The sequence below is a fragment of the Rhinatrema bivittatum genome, chromosome 6, assembly GCF_901001135.1.
Source record: "Rhinatrema bivittatum chromosome 6, aRhiBiv1.1, whole genome shotgun sequence".
NCBI classification, from domain to species: Eukaryota; Metazoa; Chordata; class Amphibia; order Gymnophiona; family Rhinatrematidae; genus Rhinatrema; species Rhinatrema bivittatum.
Genome location: NC_042620.1, coordinates 58,309,030 through 58,335,452, shown reverse-complemented (window position 1 = coordinate 58,335,452; position 26,423 = coordinate 58,309,030). Strand labels below are relative to the sequence as shown.

At 41.1% G+C, this 26,423-nt stretch overlaps 1 protein-coding gene across 1 annotated transcript in view; it reads left to right on the top strand.

Annotated features, from left to right (window-relative positions):
• Nucleotides 1-26,423, top strand: part of LRP1B (LDL receptor related protein 1B) — a 3,516,099-nt gene that overhangs the window by 2,942,741 nt on the left and 546,935 nt on the right. The window contains 1 exon segment of the mRNA XM_029607894.1: nt 23,685-23,884. Within this exon segment, the coding sequence (XP_029463754.1) occupies nt 23,685-23,884 (200 nt within the window).

Sequence of the window (26,423 nt, the reverse complement as noted above, 5' to 3'; positions counted from 1 at the left end):
TAACAAGTAATTAATTACCTTTTATAGATATCTCTAACGAATTTAGAGATATATTCTTCAATGCAAACAGATGTTTAATCATCCATTGATCGGAAATTCCTCAATTGTAGTCAAAAGCAGTTTAAAATTCAACTAAAAAAGGTTTGTAAAAAATAATAATAAGCCTCTTTAATACAAAAATCCTTTCATTTATAAGCGTAAATTCTATTATGTATTTAAGATCATAAAAATGTGTAAAACATAAAACTATGTATAAAGTGATAAAAATACTACTGAGGTGTATGAATAAATAAGGTGAACCACATAACAAATATATAAGTGTAATTAATAATTGATTAAAATTGCTAAACGTGTCAATTGTGTTAAAGATTTTTGTGCATAAAAGTTAATTAATACTTAAAAAGTCTCAATTCTATTGTGACAAAACGCAAAACAGGATATCTCAAAAATCAATCCCAGATGGTAAGTATTAATCAATTAATTTATTACAACAATAAAAACGGGGAAAATAACCAATTGATCCTCATAATAATATATGGCCACTGTAAATACTAAGTAATCAAAGCATTTCTGAACCACTATAATTGTAAATGTAGACACACCATATTCAATATACGAAAAACGAGGACATTTGAATTCAAACTATTGATAAAAATAATAATGAGGATTAATAGAATTATTTATGGAACAAAAAGATTATTAAATGAATATGACGCAGTGCACACAAATTGGTGGCGCCAAAACATTTTTAAGCTCATATCGGCATATTTTAATTGAAATAAAGTAAATTAAAAAATAACTCATATAGCCGAGGTTTAAAAATTGTCTGCCATGTTCTAATCTATTTTGTGCTCATAAAATATCTTAACGAATGTACACTGCTTAAGTTTATTATCGATAATGATATGCATTCTTACTCCTTTTTACTATGCGGTCGCAAGGTCTCATAGAAATTCAAATCATGCAATACTTAAGTTAATATATTGAGACTACTGCGGCAACATACACAAAGGAGTCGTAAGATAAAATAAGTTAATAAATGCATACTTAAATGCATTATAAACATACCCCTTGAAAAATCACGAGAACTTTCGTAATACTTACTGCACGTCTGGGATCAGATAGAATTGAAACAAACATCGGAAGCATTCAACCCGGAAGTATATATATTCGTGTTTGGCGCCAAAACTGCTGTCAATCAATTGGAAGGGGAGTGGACAGTGGGAAAATCCAAAAAATGCAATGAAAAAAAATAAAGCTTAAAAATAAGCTGAGGTAAAAATATCAATTGTGTATCGAAAAAAATTTCAATTGTGTATCGAAAAAAATTTAAACTTTAGTGAATTCGTATGGGTGTGGTTAGCTACGACTGTCAATCACCACCCGTAGGCGTGATTCACAAAATCTACGTCATGCTCATGATCAACTCACAAACTTGTCGTCTTAATGCTATCCAGGCGCATTGTGTCTAACTAAGCACTGTGTATCTAGACGATTAGGTTTAATTCTTTATATGCAGATGGTGAACTACAGAAAAATCATGAGCATGACGTAGATTTTGTGAATCACGCCTACGGGTGGTGATTGACAGTCGTAGCTAACCACACCCATACGAATTCACTAAAGTTTAAATTTTTTTCGATACACAATTGAAATTTTTTTCGATACACAATTGATATTTTTACCTCAGCTTATTTTTAAGCTTTATTTTGTTTTCATTACATTTTTTGGATTTTCCCACTGTCCACTCCCCTTCCAATTGATTGACAGCAGTTTTGGCGCCAAACACGAATATATATACTTCCGGGTTGAATGCTTCCGATGTTTGTTTCAATTCTATCTGATCCCAGACGTGCAGTAAGTATTACGAATGTTCTCGTGATTATTCAAGGGGTATGTTTATAATGCATTTAAGTATGCATTTATTAACTTATTTTATCTTACGACTCCTTTGTGTATGTTGCCGCAGTAGTCTCAATATATTAACTTAAGTATTGCATGATTTGAATTTCTATGAGACCTTGCGACCGCATAGTAAAAAGGAGTAAGAATGCATATCATTATCGATAATAAACTTAAGCAGCGTACATTCGTTAAGATATTTTATGAGCACAAAATAGATTAGAACATGGCAGACAATTTTTAAACCTCGGCTATATGAGTTATTTTTTAATTTACTTTATTTCAATTAAAATATGCCGATATGAGCTTAAAAATGTTTTGGCGCCACCAATTTGTGTGCACTGCGTCATATTCATTTAATAATCTTTTTGTTCCATAAATAATTCTATTAATCCTCATTATTATTTTTATCAATAGTTTGAATTCAAATGTCCTCGTTTTTCGTATATTGAATATGGTGTGTCTACATTTACAATTATAGTGGTTCAGAAATGCTTTGATTACTTAGTATTTACAGTGGCCATATATTATTATGAGGATCAATTGGTTATTTTCCCCGTTTTTATTGTTGTAATAAATTAATTGATTAATACTTACCATCTGGGATTGATTTTTGAGATATCCTGTTTTGCGTTTTGTCACAATAGAATTGAGACTTTTTAAGTATTAATTAACTTTTATGCACAAAAATCTTTAACACAATTGACACGTTTAGCAATTTTAATCAATTATTAATTACACTTATATATTTGTTATGTGGTTCACCTTATTTATTCATACACCTCAGTAGTATTTTTATCACTTTATACATAGTTTTATGTTTTACACATTTTTATGATCTTAAATACATAATAGAATTTACGCTTATAAATGAAAGGATTTTTGTATTAAAGAGGCTTATTATTATTTTTTACAAACCTTTTTTAGTTGAATTTTAAACTGCTTTTGACTACAATTGAGGAATTTCCGATCAATGGATGATTAAACATCTGTTTGCATTGAAGAATATATCTCTAAATTCGTTAGAGATATCTATAAAAGGTAATTAATTACTTGTTACGAGTATTTGTTACGATTTAATTGATCATCTGTTATAATCAATAATCAGTAATACCTTTTTTTAAGTTCATATTTATTGCCTTTTAATACTTTGCCTGTGCTATTACCCAATTTAGTTTATATTTATTTCCTTTTAATACTTTGCCTGTGCTATTACCCAATTGATTATGCTTATTAATACATTTCAAGTATGTTTAGGTATGATTGATAAACTAATTTTAAGTTTGTTTAGTTATGATTGATAAACTAATTTCAGTAACTGTAATACCTGTTATATGACCAATTGAGTTTGCTTCTCTTGCTCTAGGTCCCTCCTCTGTTTCTTTTTCTTTTTATTTTAATATCGATTAATTATGATTGTATGTTTAGTATGTTTTATGCGTCTGTTTTATCCATGGTTTTAATTAATTATTTTAATAATTCTAATTGAATATTTATGTATGTTATTTGCTTGTTCGAATAATATTTATTGTTATTTATTACTGTAGCCCCTGAAGCAGCCTTTACAGGCGAAACTCAGGCCTAGAGTCGGGCAACTAATAAAGCACCTTTGAAGGACCTCCGGTCTCCTTCTTCTTTTGTTCCTCACGGCTTTTCTTGACCGCCTTCCTCTTTGTTTTTTGGGCCTATCCTTTTAAAGGGCCTCTGGCACGAAAACTGTGCCGGCCCCCGGCAATGACGTCAGACACCGAGGGGGATTTAAACCCAGCGTCTGACTCCAGGCCTTCGCCATGCAACGCGGTCGACTCGGTTAGAGTGGAGAGTTGCCTGATCCTGATCGTCTGCCTGATCCTGCCTGCCTGTTCCTGCTTATTAGCCCGTCAGAGCCTGCCTGCCTGATCCTGCTTGTCTGCCTGCCTGATTCCACCTGCCTGATCCTGCCCGCCTGTTCTTGCTTGTCAGCTCACCTGATCCTGCCTGCCTGGTCCTGCTTGCCTGTCTGCCTGATCCCGCCTGCCTGTTCTTGCCTGCCTGTCCCGACCACGTCTTCAGCTGCCTGTCTTGATCCTGGTCTGTTTACGCGTTCACGTCTTCAGCCGCCTGCCCTGATCCTGGTCCGTTTACCCGTTCACGTCTTCAGCCGCCTGCCTTGATCCTTGTCCGGTTACTCGTCCACGTCTTCAGCCTCCAGTCCTGAACCTGGTCTGCATATTCATCTTCGCCGCCTGCCACTCTCCTAAGTCCCAGCGGCCCGGGTCCCTACAGGCTCCTCCCTGGGGGACCCCGGGTCTCCAGGGCGAAGACACCTAAGTCCCAGCGGTCCGGGCCTCCACAGGTTCCCCTGGAGGGGTCACGGACTTCCAGGGTGAAGACCATCCATCTACAGTGGCGGCACCGCCTTCCGACCTACTCCATCAAGCGGAGATCTACATCATCATCCTCTCCACCGGTCGGACCAAGGATCCACCTCCTGATTCTCAACAATAACTCCATTTACACTGACTCAAAGAAGGAAGCATTAGGGGTGTGCATTCGGATTGACCGCATTAGTAAAACGCAACTCATATTTTTTTTTAACTTAAAAAATTGATTCGACATAAACGATCGGATTTCCCACATATCGAACATAGATATGTTCGATATGTGGGAAATCGCGATTGTTGAGCCAAAATAAAAATATAAACCCCCTCACCCTCCTTAATCCCCCCCCCCCCCGACTTACCACAACTCCCTGGTGATGGAGCGAGGAGTGAGGACGCCATTTCTGCAATCCTTGGCGAGAAGCATGTGACGTCGGCGGCACGTCGAGTGACGCCGGCGTCACGTGATTCCCGGCTCGTTCGGCCCAAAAAGAACTTTTGGCCAGCTTGGGGGGGCCTCCTGACCCCCTCAAGCTGGCCAAAAGTTCTTTTTGGGCCGAACGAGCCGTCCGGCGCGAACTCGCCGGGAATCACGTGACGCCGCGTCACTCGACGTGCCGCCGACGTCACATGCTTCTCGCCAAGGATTGCAGAAATGACGTCCTCACTCCTCGCTCGATCACCAGGGAGTTGTGGTAAGTCTGGGGGGGGGATTAAGGAGGGTGAGGGGGTTTAAATTTTTTTTTTGCACATATGTACATATACCCAACTCATTGGATTTTTTTTATGTCCATATTGGCCGCAAGTGGGACCCCCTTTCGGACATAAGAAATATGAACATAAAATTTTGCTCTGCACATCCCTGGGAAGCATAGATTTTGAAAGCTAACCAGAGATGCATTAAGTTAGTTCAATAGTAATGTATTACTTACAGCATGTTGGTTGACTGTTATTTCACAGTTAGAGGGAAATTCAATCTGAATGCCATGGTTCTCAATATTATTCATCAAGCTAAAGCTTATATGAAAATTAATCAAAATGAGAGCAGTTTTAAGGACCAGATAGAGATCAACAATGTCAAAACAGTGAATAAGTCAAGGAGAATAAGAATTGAGTAAAGGCCCCTGTCAATTTATTAAGGTTAAGGCTGACATTTTTAAAGGACTGGCTGCAAATACTGGTATTTGAATTGGGTGCATGTAAGGGACTTACTTTCACCTGTATTAAATGTAACCATTTTTCTCCAGGGATTGAGATGGTTCTGTCCAAATATTCAATAACCTAACTCCAGTGTGCACAAAGCATAAAGGATGGACAACGTTATGGGAGGCCCTGATGGTATTTTTCTCCCAATGAAAGGAACATACTTTAAAAAATAAAACAAAAATGTAAGTGCTAAGTGAAAATTGCTGCTTTGTAAAGGTAAAAGCAGGCAAATGTGGCATGTTTTACCATAAACAAAGACCCTTTCGTTCCTTTAAAGTCCTCTGGTATGAAAGATCTTTTATTCATCAGTGTGGACAAAAACAAAGTGGCACACATAGGGAAAATTTATCTTAATTGTAGGTATATAATGATGGGTTCTATATTGGACTCACCTGCCAATAAAAGGTTCTTGGTGTCATTCATGTCTTGGTGGGAAATATATTGAAATGCTCAGTGTGAGGTGGTGGTCAAAAATGTAATATTCAGAAAGAAATGGAGAACAAATTTGAAAATAGCATAACGGCTCTCTAGATCTGTGGTGTGCCCATTCTTTGAGTATTACATTCAGATTTGGTCACGCCATCTAAAAAAAAATATAGCTGAACTAGAAAATGTACATTTTTTTGGCTTAACACATAATTAAACTATTGAATTGGATACTGAAGTATGGTGCTGATGCAATACAGTGCGCACAGCCGAGCACACTGTTTAACCCGCAGTTGGACATTGGATAAATAGGCGCTAATACTCCCCCTAATGCAATAGGGGGATTAGCGCCTATTTAACGCGTGTTCGACGCAGAGTGAATGAGATAGCGCTCATCACATGCAAATGCATGTGAATGAGCCTATTACTCATTCACTCTGAATGCAAAAAGATAAATGTGCATCTCAGATGCACATTTATCGCTCAGATATTAACACCTGCCTGGAGCCTGCCTCGGCAGCCGTTTTTATTACTGGCAGACCAGCAGGTTATGAAAACCAAGGCCAAGTTTACCAGCGTCAGTCTTCATAACCGGCAGCCGCGACCCCCTAATTTCCATATTGCATGGCGCCCCCCTTGCGGGCGCCATATGTGCGTTAAAAAAGTGTGCACTGAAAAGTCAGCGCCCGCTTTCAGTGTACAAAATTGCATCGGCCCCATGGTTCCTAAACCTGTCTTGGGGGACAGAGGGAACTCCATTTAGAGAGAACACTGCCTTAAAGCAGAAAGAAGAAGTGAAGAGCTGGCTAGGGGATTCAAAAGCCAGAAGGAACAGGAAGCACAGGTCTGCTGGGATATGTAGTAGCCACAGAAAGATGTGTTAATACCTGGGAGACACAGCTGAGGCTAATTATAGAGACTTACTACAGGGAACCAGACTGTCTTTTAGGGGAGACCACTGTCTTTCAGAGAAAGAGAGCTAGGAGAGACATATTAAAAAAAAAAAATCCAACAGTCTTCAGTTAGGGATCTTGAATCTGCAAATGTATAGTTGGGAAGCAGGTTCTATAAGGTCCTGGAGTATTGGGCTCACCTACAGATAACTATCAATGTATCTTACTGGAGAGTCCTGTTGTCTTAGGACGTGAAATGAAAGCTACAAGTGTGAGAAAAATACTGATGCATGGAATAAAGTTGCTTTTTACCGCAAATGTCTGGCTCTGAGCTGTGTGTCCCAGTTAACTGTCAGTAGGTTATGAAGGTCCCAGGGAACTAACCGTGTCACAGGTTTGAGAACTACTGCTCTATAATATTCTTCATTTGAAACTCCAGGATGGAACTTGTGAAATATGAAATTCTTTTCAAGGAACATATGATGAGAGTAAATGGCATTGCCAACCTCGCTATCATGATTTGGAGCTTCTTCGAAGACCAAACAGGTTATCTGATAGCCAGGTACCTCTCCTAGTCTGGAAGAGATTTGGCAGGGCAAGTGGGAGAGATCCGTTTCCCAAACAATGAGAATCAAGCACCTATTTAAGAGGGTCACTTATCAAATCACGTTATGGCATTTTCACATGTGTTACGTGTTTTTGCATGCGAAAAACACTTTAACGCATGCGAAAATGCCTTAATACACGTGCAAAGTGCAATAACGCATGGTGCGATGCAAATTTTTAAAAGGGAGGGATTAGGGAGGAGTCCGGGGTGAGATTTCTGAAAAAGTGGGCTGGCTTCTCACTTTGCGAAGCCATAATGCCTGATATCGCACAGTTTTAATGCCAAAAATAACTACATCTTTTTCAATTGCATTAAGCTGTGTGATATGCCCATAATGCAATTTGCACTTTTTTCAAAAATTCCATTTTGGACATTTTTAGGCTGGGGGAGGGCTTGAAATGGGAGAAAAGAGTGGGGGGGGGGGTGGGAGAGAGAGAGAGAACCTTTGGGAGTGGTAGTATTAGTAAGCAGCTATTTATGCTACTATAGGAGGCCCACCTAATAACTCGAGATGAGGTTTAGGTAGTAGTAGTAGTAGTGTAGGGGTTAGGGATGTGAATCGTTTTAGGACGATTAAAATTATCGTCCGATAATTTTAATATCGTCTTAAACCGTTATGGAACACAATACAATAGAGATTCTAACGATTTATCGTTATAAATCGTTAGAATCGTGAGCCGGCACACTAAAACCCCCTAAAACCCACCCCCGACCCTTTAAATTAAATCCCCCACCCTCCCGAACCCCCCCCCCAATGACTTAAATAACCTGCCGGTCCAGCGGCGGTCCGGAACGGCAGCGGTCCGGAACGGGCTCCTGCTCCTGAATCTTGTTGTCTTCAGCCGGCGCCATTTTCCAAAATGGCGCCAAAAAATGGCGGCGGCCATAGACGAACACGATTGGACGGCAGGAGGTCCTTCCGGACCCCCGCTGGACTTTTGGCAAGTCTCGTGGGGGTCAGGAGGCCCCCCACAAGCTGGCCAAAAGTTCCTGGAGGTCCAGCGGGGGTCAGGGAGCGATTTCCCGCCGCAAATCGTTTTCGTACGGAAAATGGCGCCGGCCATACGCGTATGGCCGGCGCCATTTTCCGTACGGAAAATGGCGCCGGCAGGAGATCGACTGCAGGAGGTTGTTCAGCGAGGCGCCGGAACCCTCGCTGAACGACCTCCTGCAGTCGATCTCCTGCCGGCGCCATTTTCCGTACGGAAACGATTTGCGGCGGGAAATCGCTCTCTGACCCCCGCTGGACCTCCAGGAACTTTTGGCCAGCTTGTGGGGGGCCTCCTGACCCCCACGAGACTTGCCAAAAGTCCAGCGGGGGTCCGGAAGGTTATTTAAGTCATTTGGGGGGGGTTCGGGAGGGTGGGGAATTTAATTTAAAGGGTCGGGGGTGGGTTTTAGGGGGTTTTAATGTGCCGGTTTTGCGATTTTTCGATTTTTCGATTTTTCACGATTTTTCACGATATTTTACCCCCCCAAACGGCAACAATACGATTCCCTCCCCCTCCCAGCCGAAATCGATCGTTAAGACGATCGAGGACACGATTCACATCCCTAGTAGGGGTTAGGGGCCACTTTTACATGCAGAGTGAGACATACGAACAGAACAGTACATTCTTGTGAAGATTTGATGTCCTTCGGAGTGAGGAAACTCACACAAAGATGAGATTTGTGCAATGTTCTCTCAACCTATCTTTATGTTGGAGTCCATCAAGCTAGGGTGAGAGAAATAAATAAATAATTAAAACTAATTCTGTATACTACAAGGAGGTAGAGCTATTTGTGAAAGTGTTCAGACTGCAACATGTCATGTCAGTCTCAACAAGAACTGTCTACAAGCTGATCCACACAAATGACACTATGGTAGCTGTGATCAATTTTCTGCTAGCTATCTATAACATGATATGGCAAAACATCTCTTTCAGAAGAATGATAAACCATCCAAAAAACATCATGGAGAAATCCATGCGGAGTGGTTTTCTCGTAAGGGCATTCATGCATGCAAGGGCCTCTGCATATACTGGCAAGCACTTCATCTGTTCTGGGAATACCTCATTGGCCCAGGAGTTAACTAAGACCAAGGGCAGCATATTCAAATAGTCTTTACCAAAGAAGTATGAGATCCACTAGTTGATGTTCTGTGGACTGTTTTCCAAGCCACAGACATGGAGACCCTCTATGGAGGCTTTTCTGCTGCACTATGGAAGTCCTCCATTTCAGAAACCACCTTTGCTGTAGATGGAGATTATATCTATCCAGGCCTGCCACAAGCTGATCAATTGCTTGTTTTATGATAATGTCTTCATTGATGAGCCTGAGGAGAAAGATCAAGTTTGAACATTTTTTAAAGAAAATATTATTTAATTTACTGAAGCAAATGTTTTTTTTGAAATTTGTCATGCATAATTGCCATGAAACTTAATTATTTCATTGTAAAGTATCTGATGAGCTTGATATTCTATCATGATTTTCATTTCTTTAGAAGAGTTATTGATATCTTATTTTTAAAAAAAATCAATGTATATACATCTTATATAATTGGTAGCGATGTGAATCATGTGCCAGATCGTCTTAACGATCAGATTCGGCTGGGGGGGGGGGGGGGGGGAAATCTGATCGTTACGATATGTGAATTGGAATCGTTTCCGATTCCAATTCACATCACTAATTTTTTTTTAAGGGAGGCCCGCGCCGATAAAAAAAACAAAAAACACCCAACCCTTTAAATCGACCCTCCCGACCCTTTTTTTTTAAGGGAGGCCCGCGCCGCTAAAAAAAAACAAAACACCCGACCCTTTAAATCGACCCCCCCAAAACCTTTTAAAATTACCAGTGGACGGCCGGCGCCATCTTTAAAAATGGCACGGGCCGTCCAGTGCTCCTACCATGTGACAGAGGCCGGCCAATGGCACGGTTACCCTGTCACATGGTAAGGGCAAAGGGCCATCGGCGCCATCTTTATGAGTGGCAGCCAATGGCCCGAGAATGGGAGATTGCTCCCGGGATCACCACTGGACCACCAGGTAATTTTAAAATGTTTTGGGGGGATCGGGAGGGTGGGGGAAGCTAAGGGGTCATTTTTAAAGGGTCAGATGTTTTTTTTTTTAATCGGGCCATCGGTGCCATTTTTGAGTGGCAGCCAAAATGGCGCCGATGGCCCGAGAGTGGGAGATCGGTCCCCGCGCACCCACTGGACCACCAGGTACTCGTAAAAAGTTTTGGGGGGGTTCGGGAGGGTGGGGAAAGGTAAGGGATTAGTTTTATAGGGTCGGGGTGGGTTTAGGGGTTGTTTTGGTGTGCCGGTTTTCCTGCCCTCCCCCCAAATAACTCCCGTTAGTGGACACTAACGGGAATAATGATTTTTCACGATAAATCAGGAACATTTCTATTGTATCGCGCACTCTAATGATTTTTAACGATTTAAAAAATATCGGACAATTTTTTTAAATTGTCAAAAAATGATTCACATCCCTACTTATTTCACAGATGGGTTGCTACTATGGTGAATTGTTCACAGTTGTGGGTCACTTGTATCCTGTTGTTAAGTCTGGATCATTATGTGAGATGATTATGCCCAGGTTTTTTCTACCATCTGTTTTCACCCTGCTAAGAAGTGAAAGGCAGTGAAAGTGCCATTTTGGGCAGCACATCCGCTGGGATGAGGAAGATTCAGTTTCTGCTCCAATGGAGTCTAATTCATTGTTCTATTTCCTTGTGCTTGCAAAGACAGAGGGTCTTCTGTCCTACTTTTGGATTTGAAACCAGTTAACAACTAATTCTGACTGGCTCATTTCCAAATGGAAATCTTAGGTCAATTATTAGGACAGTAAAGAAGCAGAGTGGCTATGCTCATACAGAAATCTACAGGGTCTAAACAGACAGTTTTTCATGTTTTACAGCAGTTGGGCTGGTTAGTAGGCTCCTACTAGATGAGTTTACAGGAATTCTAGTGTATCTAGGAACCTTATCTGACACTCTGTCGGGCTGTGTTAGTCTGGCGGAATAAATGGGAGATTTCAGTTACCAAAAGTACATGCGAGAGCAGGCTGCACTTTGAAGCAATATCACATAGTACAAAAAATGCAGATAAATTGTCAATCCTGACAAAGGACTCAAAGCAGGTTTCAAAAGTGAAATGAGTTTTTATTAATTCATTAGGCAACTCCACTGGTTTATATCACAGAAAGCTTTACGGCGTCCCCCGACACGGTCCCGTGTTTCGCCTTAGGGCTGCATCGGGAGGGCACGCCAGCAGGGATTCACATATGAAATACTGACAGCTGATGCAGCCCTAAGGCGAAACACGGGACCGTGTCGGGGGACGTCGTAAAGCTTTCTGTGATATAAACCAGTGGAGTTGCCTAATGAATTAATAAAAACTCATTTCACTTTTGAAACCTGCTTTGAGTCCTTTGTCAGGATTGACAATTTATCTGCACTTTTTGTACTATGAGATTTCAGTTACCCCAATATTGACTGGAAAAGTGAAACATCAGGGCATGCTAGAGAGATAAAGTTCCTGGATGGAATAAACAACAGTTTTATGGAGAACTTTGTTCAGGAACCAACAAGAGAGGGAGCAATTTTAGATCTATTTCTCAGTGGAGCACAGGATTTGATGAGAGAGGTAATGGCGGTAGGGACGCATGGCAATAGTGATCATAATATTATCAAATTTGAATTAATGACTAGAAGAGGGACAGTATGTAAATCCATGGCACTAGTGCTAAACTTTCAAAAGGGAAACTTTGAGAAAATGAGAAAAATAGAAAAAAACTGAAAGGTGCAACTACAAAGGTAAAAGGTGTGCAATAGGCATGGACATTATTAAAAAAAAATACCATCCTAGAAGCATAGACCACATGTATTCCATGCATTAAGAAAGATGGACAGGAGGCAAAATGATTACTGGCATTGTTAAAAGGTGAGGTGAAAGAGGATATTTTATCCAAAAGATCTTCATTCAAAAATTGGAAGAAGAAAATAGGATAAAGCATAAACATTGGCAAGTTAAATGTAAGACATTGATAAGACAGGCTAAGAGAAAATTTGAAAAGAAGTTGACCATAGAGGCGAAAAATCACAATAAAAAGTTTTTAATATATGTCCAAAGCAGAAAGCCTGCAAGGGATTTGGTTGGACCATTGGATAATCAAGGGATTAAAGGGGCACTAAGAGAAGATAAGGCCATCATGGAAAGATTAAACAATTTATTTGCTTCAGTGTTTACTGAAGAGGATGTTGGAGAGATACCTGTTCTGGAGAAGGTTTTCATGGGTGATGATTCTGATCAACTGAACCAAATAACGGTGAACCTGGAAGATGTGGTAGGTCTGATTTACAAACTGAAGAGTAGTAAATCATCTGAACCAGATAGTATATACCCCAGGGTTCTGAAAGAACTAAAAAATGAAATTTCAGAACTATTAGTAAAAATTTGTAACCTATCATTAAAGTCATGCAATGTAGCTAACCCCTATTTTTAAAAAAGGGATCCAGGGGTTATCCGGGAAACTACAGTCCAGAGATCCTGACTTCAGTGCTGGGAAAAATCATGTAATCTGTTATAAAGAATAAAATCACAAAACATTTAGATAGACATGGTTTGATGGGACACAGCCAACATGGATTTACCCAAGGGAAGACTTGCCTCACAAATCTCCTACATTTTTTTGAAGCAGTGAATAAAGATGTGGACAAATATGAACTGGTAGCTGTGGTATATTTGGATTTCCAGAAGGCATTTGACAAAGTCCCGCATGAGAGGCTTCTTAAGAAAACGAAAAAGTCATGGGTTAGGAGGTGACGTCCTTTTGTAGATTGCAAGTTGGTTAAAAGACGGGAAACAGAGAGTAGGATTAAATGATCAGTTTTCACAGTGGAAAAAGGCAAACAGTGGAGTACCTCAGGGATCTGTACTTAGACCGTTGCCTTTTTTTTTAAATTTATTCTTTATTCAATTTTCATTCAAAACAATTTCAAACAAAAATATACCGTATGTAATAGTGAATACAATAAAATTAAAATAATTCTTTTACATCAACATAAGTAAGTTTAATTTCACTAATTACGCCTCATAATTGGGGGGAAAAAGACCAAATATTTAATTCATAAGATAAAAAAAAAAAAGATTCAAGAGGAGAGGGAGAATACTCTTACTTATTGACCATCTACATTTCCACCTTCTGTATTTTTATCCTGTAAAAACATCTCCAAATGTGACGGGTCAGAAAAACTAAATCTATTTCCCTGAAAAGTTACATAACATGTACTTGGATATTTAAGGAAAAAACTAGCCCCAATTGCTAGCAATTTATTTTTCAGGGAGAGGAAATGTCTCCTCTTAGCCTGAGTGGCTCTAGAGACATCAGGAAATATATATATTTTCTGACCACAGAAACTAAGATCTTTATGTTTAAGAAAATCCTTAAACAATCTGTCTTTATCAGACTCTAACTGCAAAGATACAAATAAAGTTGCCCTTTTCTGAATAAGGTCTATGGATTCTTCTAGAAATGTTGAGACACCTATAGATGATGTCTCTATTTTCTGCCCTCTTTGTACCTCAGCTTTATCTATAAAATAAAAAATCTTAGATACCAAGGGTAGATCTTTATCCTCATACTGTAATATGTCTCTCATATACTTTTTAAACATTTCCATTGGGGATAATAGCCTAGTCTGTGGGAAGTTGTTTATACGTAGGTTTTTATACCTCATCATATTTTCCAATCTCTCCATCTCCCTATGTACAGATAGACTATCTTTTATATGTGCTGTTTCTGTTTCCTCCAACAATCTAATTTTAGAATTTACCTTTCCTAGATCTTCCTTTAAACAGGTAATATCCTGTTTTTGTTCACCAATTTGCAACTTATTTGAATTCACTATGACCGATAAAGACATATTCATTTGGTTAACATTTTCATTCATTTTTGCCATCATTGTCCAAATATCCTTTAATGTAACTTCTTCAGGGGGGTCAATAGGCCATTGATATGGCACTCTTGACTCTCCTTCCGGGTTCTGTAAAGCTTCTGCATCACTAGGTACTGCACAGTCCTTTCCCTTAGGTTGACTAGCAGTCTCTAGATGGAGAAACCCTTCTGGTAATGAAGGCAAAGGTTGGAGGGGGGATGATGGTCCCGCGCCAGGGCTCAAGGAGGCTGAATACTGACCTCCTGAGATATCCCCTATTGGCGATTCTACACGTCGAAAGACGTGATTGTCCATTGGGCCCTTAGGTGTTATAGGGGATATGGGGAAACTTTTGACTTTTCTTTTCCTCCCCATTACATGGATCGAATAAGATGTAATAAGTTGTAGACCGTTGCCTTTTTATATATTTATAAATGATCTGGAAAGGAGTACGAGTGAGGTGATCAAATTTGTGGATGACACAAAATTGTGCAGAGTAATTAAATCTCAAGCGGATTGTGATGAATTGCAGGAGGACCTTTTGAAACTGGAAGATTGGGCTTCCAAATGGCAGATGAAGTTTAATGTGGACAAGTGCAAAGTGATACATATAGGGAAAAATAACCCTTGCTGTAGTTACATAATGTTAGGTTCTATATTAAGAGTTACCACCCAGTAGGGATGTGAATCGTTTTTTGACGATTTAAAATATCGTCCGATATATTTTAAATTGTCAAAAAATCGTTAGGGCCACGATACAATACCAATTCCCCCGATTTATCGTTAAAAAATCGTAAATCGGGGGAAGGGGGAGGGCAGGAAAACCGGCACACTAAAACCCCCTAAAACCCACCCCCGACCCTTTAAATTAAATCCCCCCCCCCCCCGAACCCCCCCCCCCCCAATGCTTTAAATTACCTGGGGATCCGGCGGTGGTCCAGAACGGTGGCGGTCCGGAACGGCCCCCTCAATAGAATCGTGTTGTCTTCAGCCAGCGCCATTTTTCAAAATGGCCGCCGCAAAATGGCGGCGGCCATAGACAAAAACGATTCGACGGAGGAGGTCGTTCCGGACCCCCGCTGGACTTTTGGCAAGTCTTGTGGGGGTCAGGAGGCCCCCCCAAGCTGGCCAAAAGTTTCCTGGGAGTCCAGCGGGGTTCCAGGAGCGATTTCTCGCCGCAAATCATTTTTGTACGGAAAATGGCGCCGGCAGGAGATCGACTGCAGGAGGTCGTTCAGCGGGGGACCCGGACCGCCGCTGAACGACCTCCTGCACTCGATCTCCTGCCGGCGCCATTTTCCGTACGGAAAACGATTCGTGGCAGGAAATCACTCCCGGACCCCCGCTGGACCCCCAGGAACTTTTGGCCAGCTTGGGGGGGGCCTCCTGACCCCCACAAGACTTGCCAAAAGTCCAGCGGGGGTCCGGAACGACCTCCTGCGTCGAATCGTTTTGGTCTATGGCCGCCGCAAAATGGCGGCGGCTGAAGACTACACGATTTAGTGTGCCGGTTTTCCTGCTCTCCCCCTTCCCCCGATTTAGCTACTTGTTCAGACCTCTCATGATCTTAAAGACCTCTATCATATCCTCCCTCAGCCATCTCTTCTCCAAGCTGAACAGAACTTGGAGAAAGTACTGGAGAAATAACAGAGAAGGGCGACCATAATGACATGGGGCTGCACTATGAGGAAAGGCTAAATAAGTTAGGACTGTTCAGTTTGGAGAAGAGACGACTGAGGGGGGATATGATAGAAGTCTACAAAAACATGAAAGAACTTGAACAAATTAATGTAAATATAGGAACCACGGCGTGGACTATGGACCTCTAGCCTGAGTTGGGGTTGACGCTACCTGTGGAGGAAAACCCCCTCAGGTCCCCAATGTCAGGAGGCGAGGCCAGAGGAAGACAGAGGCTGTAACAGCAGCCAGCCATGGCGGTCCGCAACCGGGGCCGGCCACTTACCCGCAGCATCGGGCTCCCCTTGGGACGCTCACGGGAGCTGGCAGCCGCCGCTGAAGTTTCTTTGTGGCTGTGCTGCTTCCAAGATGGCCACCTCTTCTGCTGACTCCACCCCCGCTGGGTCTCCTAGAGCCGCGCACGTGACTGCTGGGGTAATTTAAAGGGACCATGACAGGAAATGATCATGGCTCCTATATAGGATGTCTTCCTGGTTTCCTGTATTTAAGGCAAGGTCTGCTCCTCAGACCTTGCCTTGGTATCTTGGCTCCTGGTCCTGTGAGTTCCTGTGCCTCGAGTTCTTGTTCCATTGCCTGCTCATCTGGTTCCTGTTCTTCTTGGTCCTTGTTCCTGATTCTCCTCTCGTTGGATGGATTCTTCTGGCTTCGACCCCTGGACCGGCTTCTGACCATTCTTCTGGCTTTGACCCTCGGACCGGCTTCGGACCACTCTCCGGATATCTACACTTGAATTGACTTCGACCTGCTGGAGGTACCAGCTATCTGGATTACACGACCTGCAGGAGGCGCCTGCATCCAGATCTTCTTCGGTCTTCAGGGAGTCTCCTAAGTCCCAGCAGCCGGGTTCCTATGGGCTCCACCTGGGGGAATCGCGAGCTTCCACGGTGAAGTCTTCTTTCCACATCTACATCATCAGGCCTCACCTTCTGACAGTAGGGACCTAAGAGGGCTTACCCTCCTAGGTAGCACTAACTCTACTTCGGACCAAGGGTCCACTGCCAGATCAGTAAAAGAGGCCAGCTGGAGCTTTGCTAATACCAGCCCACATTCCCCGTAGGTTGAGCCCTTGGGTGCCAGGGCCAGCTGGTCTTAGATGGGCCCCTGAGGAGAAGAATTGGCGCCGAGTTTGATGGCAAAGCAGGAATGAGGTTGAAGACAGGTGGCTGGCTGGCAAGGCAAAGGCAGGCCAATTTCAGGTGCCAGCAACAGGATAGGGAGGAGGATGCCTGTCCAGAGTTAGAAGGCAGGTGGCAGGCTGGCCAAGAGTAGCCTAGAGCCAAGGCCCCAGAGGGCTGATAGGCGAGGTGAAGTCCAGTCCAAGGTTCATAGGCAGGCAGCAGACAATCAGGGTGAAGTCCAGTCCAAGGTTCAGAGGCAGACAGCAGTTGAATAGAGTGAAGTCCAGTCCAAGTTTCAGAGGTAGGCAGCAGATGAGTAGGGTGAAGTCCGGTCCAAGGTTCAGAGCCAGAAGATCCATCCAAGAAATGGGTCCAGGAAGAAGAGAGCAAGGTACCGGAACAGGAGTCAGGTACTGGAACAGAGGTCAGGTACTAGAACAGGACCTTCCAGGAGAAGCACAGGATCCTGAGAGAAGCAATGCAGGAGAATAGTTGACAAGTCATCTGGGTATGACCCGAGGGAGCCTTAAATAGGCTCGCGCTGATAATGTCAGCCTCCGGGGGTGGAGCAGGTTTCCCGCAGAAGGCCCTTTAAATAGCTGCCAGCGCTGTGCGGGCGTGCCTGGGGGACCCCCAGGTGAGGCCGGAAGCTGGCGGTATCCCATGCACCTAAGAGGCCAAGGAGGCCCCGGTGTCCAAGAATGCGAGCGGAGTGGAATTGGAAAGGCAGGCTGTAGCAGCTAAAGTCTCAGGCTGGGCACGGCGGCATTGCCATCCAGGTCGAGCCAGCATGAGGATTCCGCGGGTGGTGAGTGCAACAGTAAATTGGTTATTTACTCTCTCAGATAATAGAAGGACCAGGGGGCACTCCATGAAGTTAGCAAGTGGCTCATTTAATACAAATTGAAGAAAATTCTTTTTCAGTCAGCACATAGTTAAACTCTGGAATTCATTGCCAGGGGATGTGATTTCATAAGTTAGCGTTACTGGGTTTAAAAATGGTTTGCATAAGTTCCTAGAGGTTAAATCCATAAACTGATATGACGGTAATTAATAAGCAATAGCACCTTGTGATCTATCTAATGTTTGGGTGCTTGCTAGGTACATATGACTTGAATTGGCCACTGTTGCAAAAAGGATACTGGGCTTGTTAGAACCTCGGTCTGACCCAGTATGGCATTTCTTAACATTATTCACCCTTGCTTCTGCTGTTTGTCAGTGGTTCAGCTACATATGGCATTCTTCCCCTGCTTGATCCCATGGTAGCGGTATTGGTTCTGGACCCTGGGCAAAGGAATGCATTAGGCCTTTTGAGAATTTGCTTCCAGGTGAGTTCCTCTGTCTAAGGACTTGCTCAGAATCTATTTCTCCACTGTGAGTTTTTCTCATCTGGAACTTCCTGACCTGCAAGTTCATATACCGATAGCCCTGTCACCTTATCGGTCTGATCATTTTTCGATAAGGCTGCTGGTGCCGTAAGCAATCAGGATGAGTCAAATTGGAGGATAAATTCCAGAGCTTTTGGATTCATGTGTTATTTTTTATTCCCTAGCATAAGCAACACTGGTATCAGTTGACAGTCTGGTGGGCTGGGGAGAACTTCTCTAAAATGCTGACATAAGGTTAGAGATCACAGGAGCAAGTAAGGTAGTCCCTCAGTCATCGGGGGACCAGGGTTATTCTATTGATCCTCTACATTTGCACTTCTGCTGAAAGGCAGTTGGGATTATGTTTGGCAATGCCATGACAAGAATGTATGTGAATCATCAAAGAGGCTTCAAGTGTTCTCAGATATCACAATAATGGGAATTGCTATCCTTTTGGACAGACAGCAAATGAAGGTCATAACAGATTTCATTTTTTGCAGTATGGAGTACGTTCATAGATTTTGTTTTTTATCTTTCAGTCGCAATGTTGTTAACTGAAAAGTGGTCCCTGTGTCAGGCACTGTTCAATCACGTAGGGATCAGGTGATGAGTCCCTCTATTGGATCTGATGAGAACCAGAAGAAAATCTCAGCCAGAAAAGAGGGATATGCTTGTCTGGATTTGATGCATTGGTTCAGATTTGGCTATAAGAGGAGGTTCTATATGTTTTTTCTCCATGTACTTTATTAAGGAAAATGATTTTTTTTGGGTACTTGCCAGGTTCTTATGGCCTGGATTGGCCACTGTTGGAAACAGGATGCTGGGCTTGATGGACCCTTGGTCTGACCCAGTATGGCATTTTCTTATGTTCTTATGTTCTTATTTAGGGGCTTTCAGACTTGGGACTCCTGTGAATTCAGAAAAGCCAATCAACCTTGGTGTGCAAATCTCATGAGTGTGTGTGGAAACAGAAAGCAGTTTTAGCTTCCTCATAGTAAGCTCCTCTTTCTGGGATGAGTTCTGATTGAAATTCTGACTTGCTGTAGTTTTATAGTATGAGTCGTATTATAATCTACTCAATTAACTTGTTACAGGTAATACTAGCAGCCTGACGTCAGCATGGATGCATATAATCTCTTGGACTGCTCTGACTGGACTCAAGGAAAGGAAATTATCAAGTAACATTCAGGATCACCCAGTTTGATTCCCACACAAAAAAACTCTTAAGATGTTCAGGATCATAGAAAACACATTCATCCTTACTCTAAATGTAGTCTTTTTATTAGTAGTAATGCACATGCAAGGGTCTGAGTTTACTTTCCCAGAGTAGTGGGTACAGCAGAAGATAGATACAAAGGCAACGTTTATATAATAATATATTTTATGTAAGGTTATAAACTTGTTACAAAGTTTTTATTACAGAGAATTGTGTAGCTGTTAAACTAAAAGAGAGAAAAAGAGAGAAGAGGGAAAGAGGGATGAGATTGAGTGAGAAAGGTGACGGGAGGTCCTGTGTGTAAATGTGAAGGTCCTTTTTAACAGTCTGAGATGGTTCTGTGATATAATCAAGGGAAAAAAGGATGTGATAAGTGATATGATTTCTTTCCCACAAAAGTTTCCTTCAAGTTAATATCTGGCTTCTTATTTATTGATTATTCTTCATAGTTTTAACCATTGTTGCGGGTGCTGTGTTGTGGAACTCCCTCTCTATCCAAATTAGGCTGGTAGACTCTCATGCTTCCGTTAAGAAAGCCTTGAAAACCTTTTTTTTCGAGCAGGCTTATGGTCGAATAAAAATGCTCAGCCTCTCTTGATATAAATTCTCAAGATGACCATCCTTTTCAGTTTTTAGTTATTTTATATTTATCCTGTTTTTTGTCTACTATTATTGTGTATATATTTATTGTTTTTTAATCCACCATGAACTATTTTTTGTGATAGGTGGGGACAATACATTTTAATAAATACTAAAATACTAAATACTAAGGCTGTAATTAGGTCATGTTGTGCCTCTTTGTTTCCAGTACAAGCCTGTTAGCATATAGGTCATTCCTTTAGAAATTACATAAGAACATAAGAAATTGCCATGCTGGGTCAGACCAAGGGTCCATCAAGCCCAGCATCTATTTCCAAAAGAGGCCAAACCAGGCCACAAGAATCTGGCAAGTAACCAAATACCAAGAAGATCCTATGCTACTGATGCAATTAATAGCAGTGGCTATTACCTAAGTAAACTTGATTAATAGCAGTTAATGGATTTTTCCTCCAAGAACTTATCCAAACCTTTTTTGAACCCAGCTACACTAACTGCACCAACCACATCCTCTGGCAACAAATTCCAGAGCTTAATTGTGCGTTGAGGGGCGGATTTTCATACTTCGCGAATAGGCCTACTTTTGTTTGCGCTCCAGGCACAAACAAAAGTACGCTGGATTTTAGTAGATACGCGCGGAGCCACGCGTATCTGCTAAAAACCTGGATCGGCGCGCGCAAGGCTATCGATTTTGTATAGCCGGCGTGCGCCGAGCCGCGCAGCCTACCCCCGTTCCCTCCGAGGCCGCTCCGAAATCGGACCGGCCTCGGAGGGAACTTCCTTTTGCCCTCCCCTCACCTTCTCCTCCCTTCCCCTACCTAACCCACCCACCCGGCCCTGTCTAAGCCCCCACCTTACCTTTGTCGGGGGATTTACGCCTCCCTCCGGGAGGCGTAAATCCCCGCGCGTCAACGGGCCTCCTGCGCGCCAGGACGCGACCTGGGGGCGGGTCCGGAGGGTGCGGCCACGCCCCCGGGCCGCCCCGGGCCGTAGCCACGCCCCCGGGCCCACCCCCGGAACGCTCCCAACACGCCCCGTAAACGCTGCGCGGTTCGGGCCCACCCCCGATACGCCCCCCAACACGCCCCCTCTGAAAACCCCGGGACTTACGCGAGTCCCGGGGCTCTGCGCGCGCCGGTAGGCCTATGTAAAATAGGCTTATCGGCGCGCAGGGCCCTGCTCGCCTAAATCCGCCCGGTTTTGGGCGGATTTAGGCGAGCAGGGCTCTGAAAATCCGCCCCTGAGTGAATAAGAATTTTCTCTGATTAGTCTTAAATGTGCAACTTGCTAACTTCATCAAAATAGTACATAAAAATAGCAATCCAACATGGACACATAAATCACAAATAAAATCAACATTTAAAATGCCTCAGTAAATAAAAATGTTTTAACGGCTTTTTGAAATGATTTAAAATCAGATAAACCCTGAATATTATCTGGCAAATGATTCCAAAGTGTAGCACCCCCAATAGAAAGGTATCTCAGCCTGGTATCCTGAAAATGAATATCTTTTAAAGCTGGCAGTTCCAAAAACTTTTTTCACAAAAATGAAGTGCTCATTTTGGTATATAAGACAGGAATAAGTCTGATTAAAAAGAAGGGAGAATTCCATTTACAGCCCTAAATACAAACATTAAAACCTTAAATTTAACCCTCTGCTGCACTGGAAGCCAATGAAGCTGGGGGAGTAAAAGGTCACATGCTCACATCTCACTGTTTTTAACACCATTCTGGCCGCTGAATTTTGAAGAAGTTGTAATTCTCGAAGCCTAGAATTTGGAAGTCCTAAATACACAGAATTTCCATAATCCAATGCGGTAACAAAGGCTTGCATAACAGTCCTAAAATCAGTTGGTTCAATAAGAGACCTAAGATGTCTCAGTTTCTTTAATTTGAAATAAACAAAAGCAAGACCGATGCCTTGGAAAGTACATTTTTTGGATATAATAATGCCCGACTCCAGTCAAGTTTCGCACTTTCGGCTGCATCAGGGGCTTATGATTGCATACTCAACAAATGTGTTCACAAGCACACTTGGTTAATGATGTAAATTTCAGGTAAGAACCCTTTTCGCTGCCAATTTTGTGCCCAATAGCACCACCTTTTATGATGGCGCTATTGGGTGCGAAAGCCGGCAGCGATCGCACCGCAGAGGTGTGATCGCTGCCGGCTTTCGCAGGCTCGATCCCCGCTTCGCCCCTCCCCCCCCCCCGTACCGCGCGATTCAAATAGCCCGGCAGTATCAGAGAATCCAGGCCTCTGTCTTTAATTTTGAGTTATTATATACTATTATTGCCTGCTTGTTGTTTTATTCTGATTATAATTTATGTAATTAATTTTTATATTATTATTCTGATAGTTTCCATCCTGGGCTTTTCTGGAAAGAGTGGACTATACATGGAAAATTAATAAATACATAAATAATATTATATTACTAAATTAGATGTTGATGATATCCTCTCCAATTCTAATCCTAGTTCACCCACTTACTGACCTTGTCTTGTTTCTCTTCCTGTATTGTGTTCCACAATTGTAATTATCTTCACTTTCAGTCAGTTTCACTAGCTAAAGCTGTTTGTGAACTTGAGTAACAATTGAGTTCTGTCAAATTGTTTTCCCTATTCTTTTGTACTGTTTGTTCATTGTAGAGTCCAGATATAAGTTTCTGCCAAAGTTTTCCCTTTCTTTTTGTTTCTAATATATGTGCAACCTGTCTTAGCTCAGTTCTTTAAATCTCATCTCATATACTTTAATAATGCAATATGTGCAGTCCTCTAGATCCTATATTGTGTGTACATATGTACGCACAATGCCGTGCTATATATATATATTATCATTGAATTAGTATATCATAAATGTTTGAATTTTATATTATTTTACACTATTGTTACATGTTTGAATTAATAACCTGTCCTTTCTCTTCTCTCTCCGCCAAGTTCTAATCTCCCTGTTATTTGTAACTGCCTTTTTCCGCACCATTGTTTTAGTTTTGTTTACGATGCACACTTGTTTTATTGTGAACCAGCATGATGGGACTGCGTTCTCGAATGCCGGTATATAAAAACCCTAAATAAATAAATAAATAAATAAATATTCACTTAATAGAACAGAAATAACCTGTATGCAGTAAATATCCTTCTAGTCTTCTCTGCTGAAATATGTTTTATACTTGTCCAACCTCAGGATGAAAAAGGTACTTTAGGAAAAAATAAAAAAGGAAAACAAAAATTCTAATAATTAAGAATGTTAGGGGTTGGAATATACTTTGTTGTCTTTGTATGTGATTTAATAAGTTACTCAATATGACAAAATTCTAACTGCAGATAATTTGGTAATGTTGCTTCTACAGACAAAATATGTATTGATCCTTTTGCAGGTATTTGTATTGGATTGACTGCTGTGAGTCTCCTCACATTAGCCGTGTTGGAATGGATGGAACAAATCAAAGTATTGTCATAGAAGCAATGAGTTCTAGACCAATGGCTCTTACAATAGATTATGTCATGAATAAACTCTACTGGGCCAATGAAAATCATATTGAATTTTCTGATATGGATGGAACTAACAGACATAAAGGTAGGTTTCAAAGCTTGCAGCATTTTTTCTTTTATGATTGCATTGAATTTGATGTTTTTATTTTAAATATTTCTAATCACTATTTAAGGTAGATTACAATAAAAACTTATAAAAGCAAGTTAAAACATGACCACATAATCAAACGTTGACTAACACAACATAATCACCTGGATAATAAAGCTCCCTGACATCAATGATTACTTTAATTGCCTAGAAGACATGATTTTGTACCTAGATATCATATATCACATATTTATTTACAAAACATACCCCTAGAGCAAAGCAGGGTATACATGGACATACATGTCTATGTGCATATCTCCCACTGTGCACACAAAACAAAAGTTTAGAATAAGGAGTGGGGCATGGGCTTGGTCTGAGCGGACCATGGGCATTCCGGGATTCATACTTGAAATTTGTGTGTACATATGTACGCACACTGCCGTGCTATATATATATATATTATCATTCAATTAGTATATCATAAATGGTTTACAATCAATTAAAAGAATAAATCATATAAGCATATCATAAAATACAATATAGATAAAAATTTAACAGAAACATAAGAACATTTATAAAATAAGTGTGAAATGAATCCATCTAAATAACTTTAAATAGGGTAAAATTAATTATTAAAAGTGGATAGTAAATTAAAATTTCAATAAAAGAATTGAGCCTCGGGTTACTATAAATATATATATGCTCTCAGCTACGGTAAGCAAGATTAACTATTGCTATCATAAGCTCTTTTAAAAAGCCATGTCTTTAGTTCTCTTTTAAAGGTCTTGAGTTCAATTTCTTGCCTTAGGCCTTCTGGCAAGCTATTCCATAATACTGGGCCTTCTACCGAGATTGCTCTTGATCTCACTTCACTAATGCAGGCTATGTGAATAGATGGCACAACTAATAAACCTTTGTTCGAGTAGTACAGATTTCTTTGTGGTATATAAAGATGTAAAGATGCGTTCAGCCATTTAGTGTTCTCATTATTAATGAATTTGTGTACAAGACAAAGAACTTTAAATTATATTCTATATTTTATTGGTAACCAATGTAAAGAGACCAGTAACAGTGTAATGTGATCACATTTTTTACCACCTGTCAGTACCCTTGCAGTTGCATCCTACAGCAGCTGTAATGGTCATAATGTGTTGGCTGGTAGTCCGAGAAATAATGAATTACAATAATCTAAATTGGAAAATATCAATATTTGGAGAACTGTATGAAAGTCATCTGCATTAAGGAGTGGCTTTAGATGTCTGAGTGTCAAGAGTTTCTTGTAACCATTTCTTATTATCTGACTAATATGTTTTCGCATATCTAGGTCATTATCAGTTATAATCCCAAGATCACATGCATGGGTAACCAATTCAATTTCTATTTTTTCTATTTGCCAGGGTTGGAGGATTATTTATTTGCAATTTTCTGTTTAATATTATAATTTCTGCTATGGATGACATGTAAGTTTTAAAACAAAAATATTTAGGCAATTCATTGGGGTTTTAAGGGTCAAGGCTTACAGGAGAGAAGGGAGGCTATTAAAATAGAAAGGTTTGGAAGTCCTATCCCTTAATTGGTTGAACTAGGAACAAAGTGGGAAAATGGCGAATGGTGTCAACGTACATCCCTTGTAAAATGTCCCCATGTATGTGGTAGATATGGGATTTGTTCGCACATGTGTTCATCCATTTAAAATTGAGTGCACATATATGCACTTCCAAGCTATTTTATAACATGCGCATATATGCACATAGGTTATAAAATGACCATGCCTCTGTGTGTGGCTCAACAAACATGTGCACATGTGCTCCTGTGCACCTGTTTAAAAGTTACCACCTATCTGTTTCAAATGCTTGCCTAAACAATAAAGTCTTAATTCTTTTCCTGAAGGTTCAAAAAACATGGCTCCACCCTCAGTTCCTCTGAGAGCAAATTCCAGAGATGTGGGCCTACAATTGAGAAAGCCTTTGCATGTGTGTCTGCCACCAGGACTTCAGCAGAATTTATGGTCCTTGGAGGTTTATATAGCTTTAAAATTTCACTGAAGCAAACTGGACGTTTTGCACTCTATGCCTAATGGATAAGTTAGAGGAACTTAAATTTGACCAACCACAGTATAGGCTGCCAGTGAAGATATTGCAATGCTGGAGTTATACGGTCCTTGAGTCTTGTTCCTGTTGACATCTTTGCAGCTGCATTCTGCAGTTCCTGGAGAGCTTTCAGTAAGGTAGCTGGCAGTCTAATATAAATTGAATTACAGTAGTCCACACCCAATAGAACAAGAGTTTGAAGAACAGTGCAAAAATTGCCAAAGCTTAAATATGGTCTTAGTTTTCACAACAGACACAGTTTAAAGTATGTTTGTTTGTTTATTTATTTATTTACTTATTTATTTATTTATTTATTTAGATTTATATTTCACTTTTTGCACCACTTGAAAGTGGATTACATTCAGGGACGTAGGTATTTCCCTATCCCCAGAGGGCTAGTATGTGTGTATCACCACTATTTTAACTTGCAGATGCAGGGAAAGATT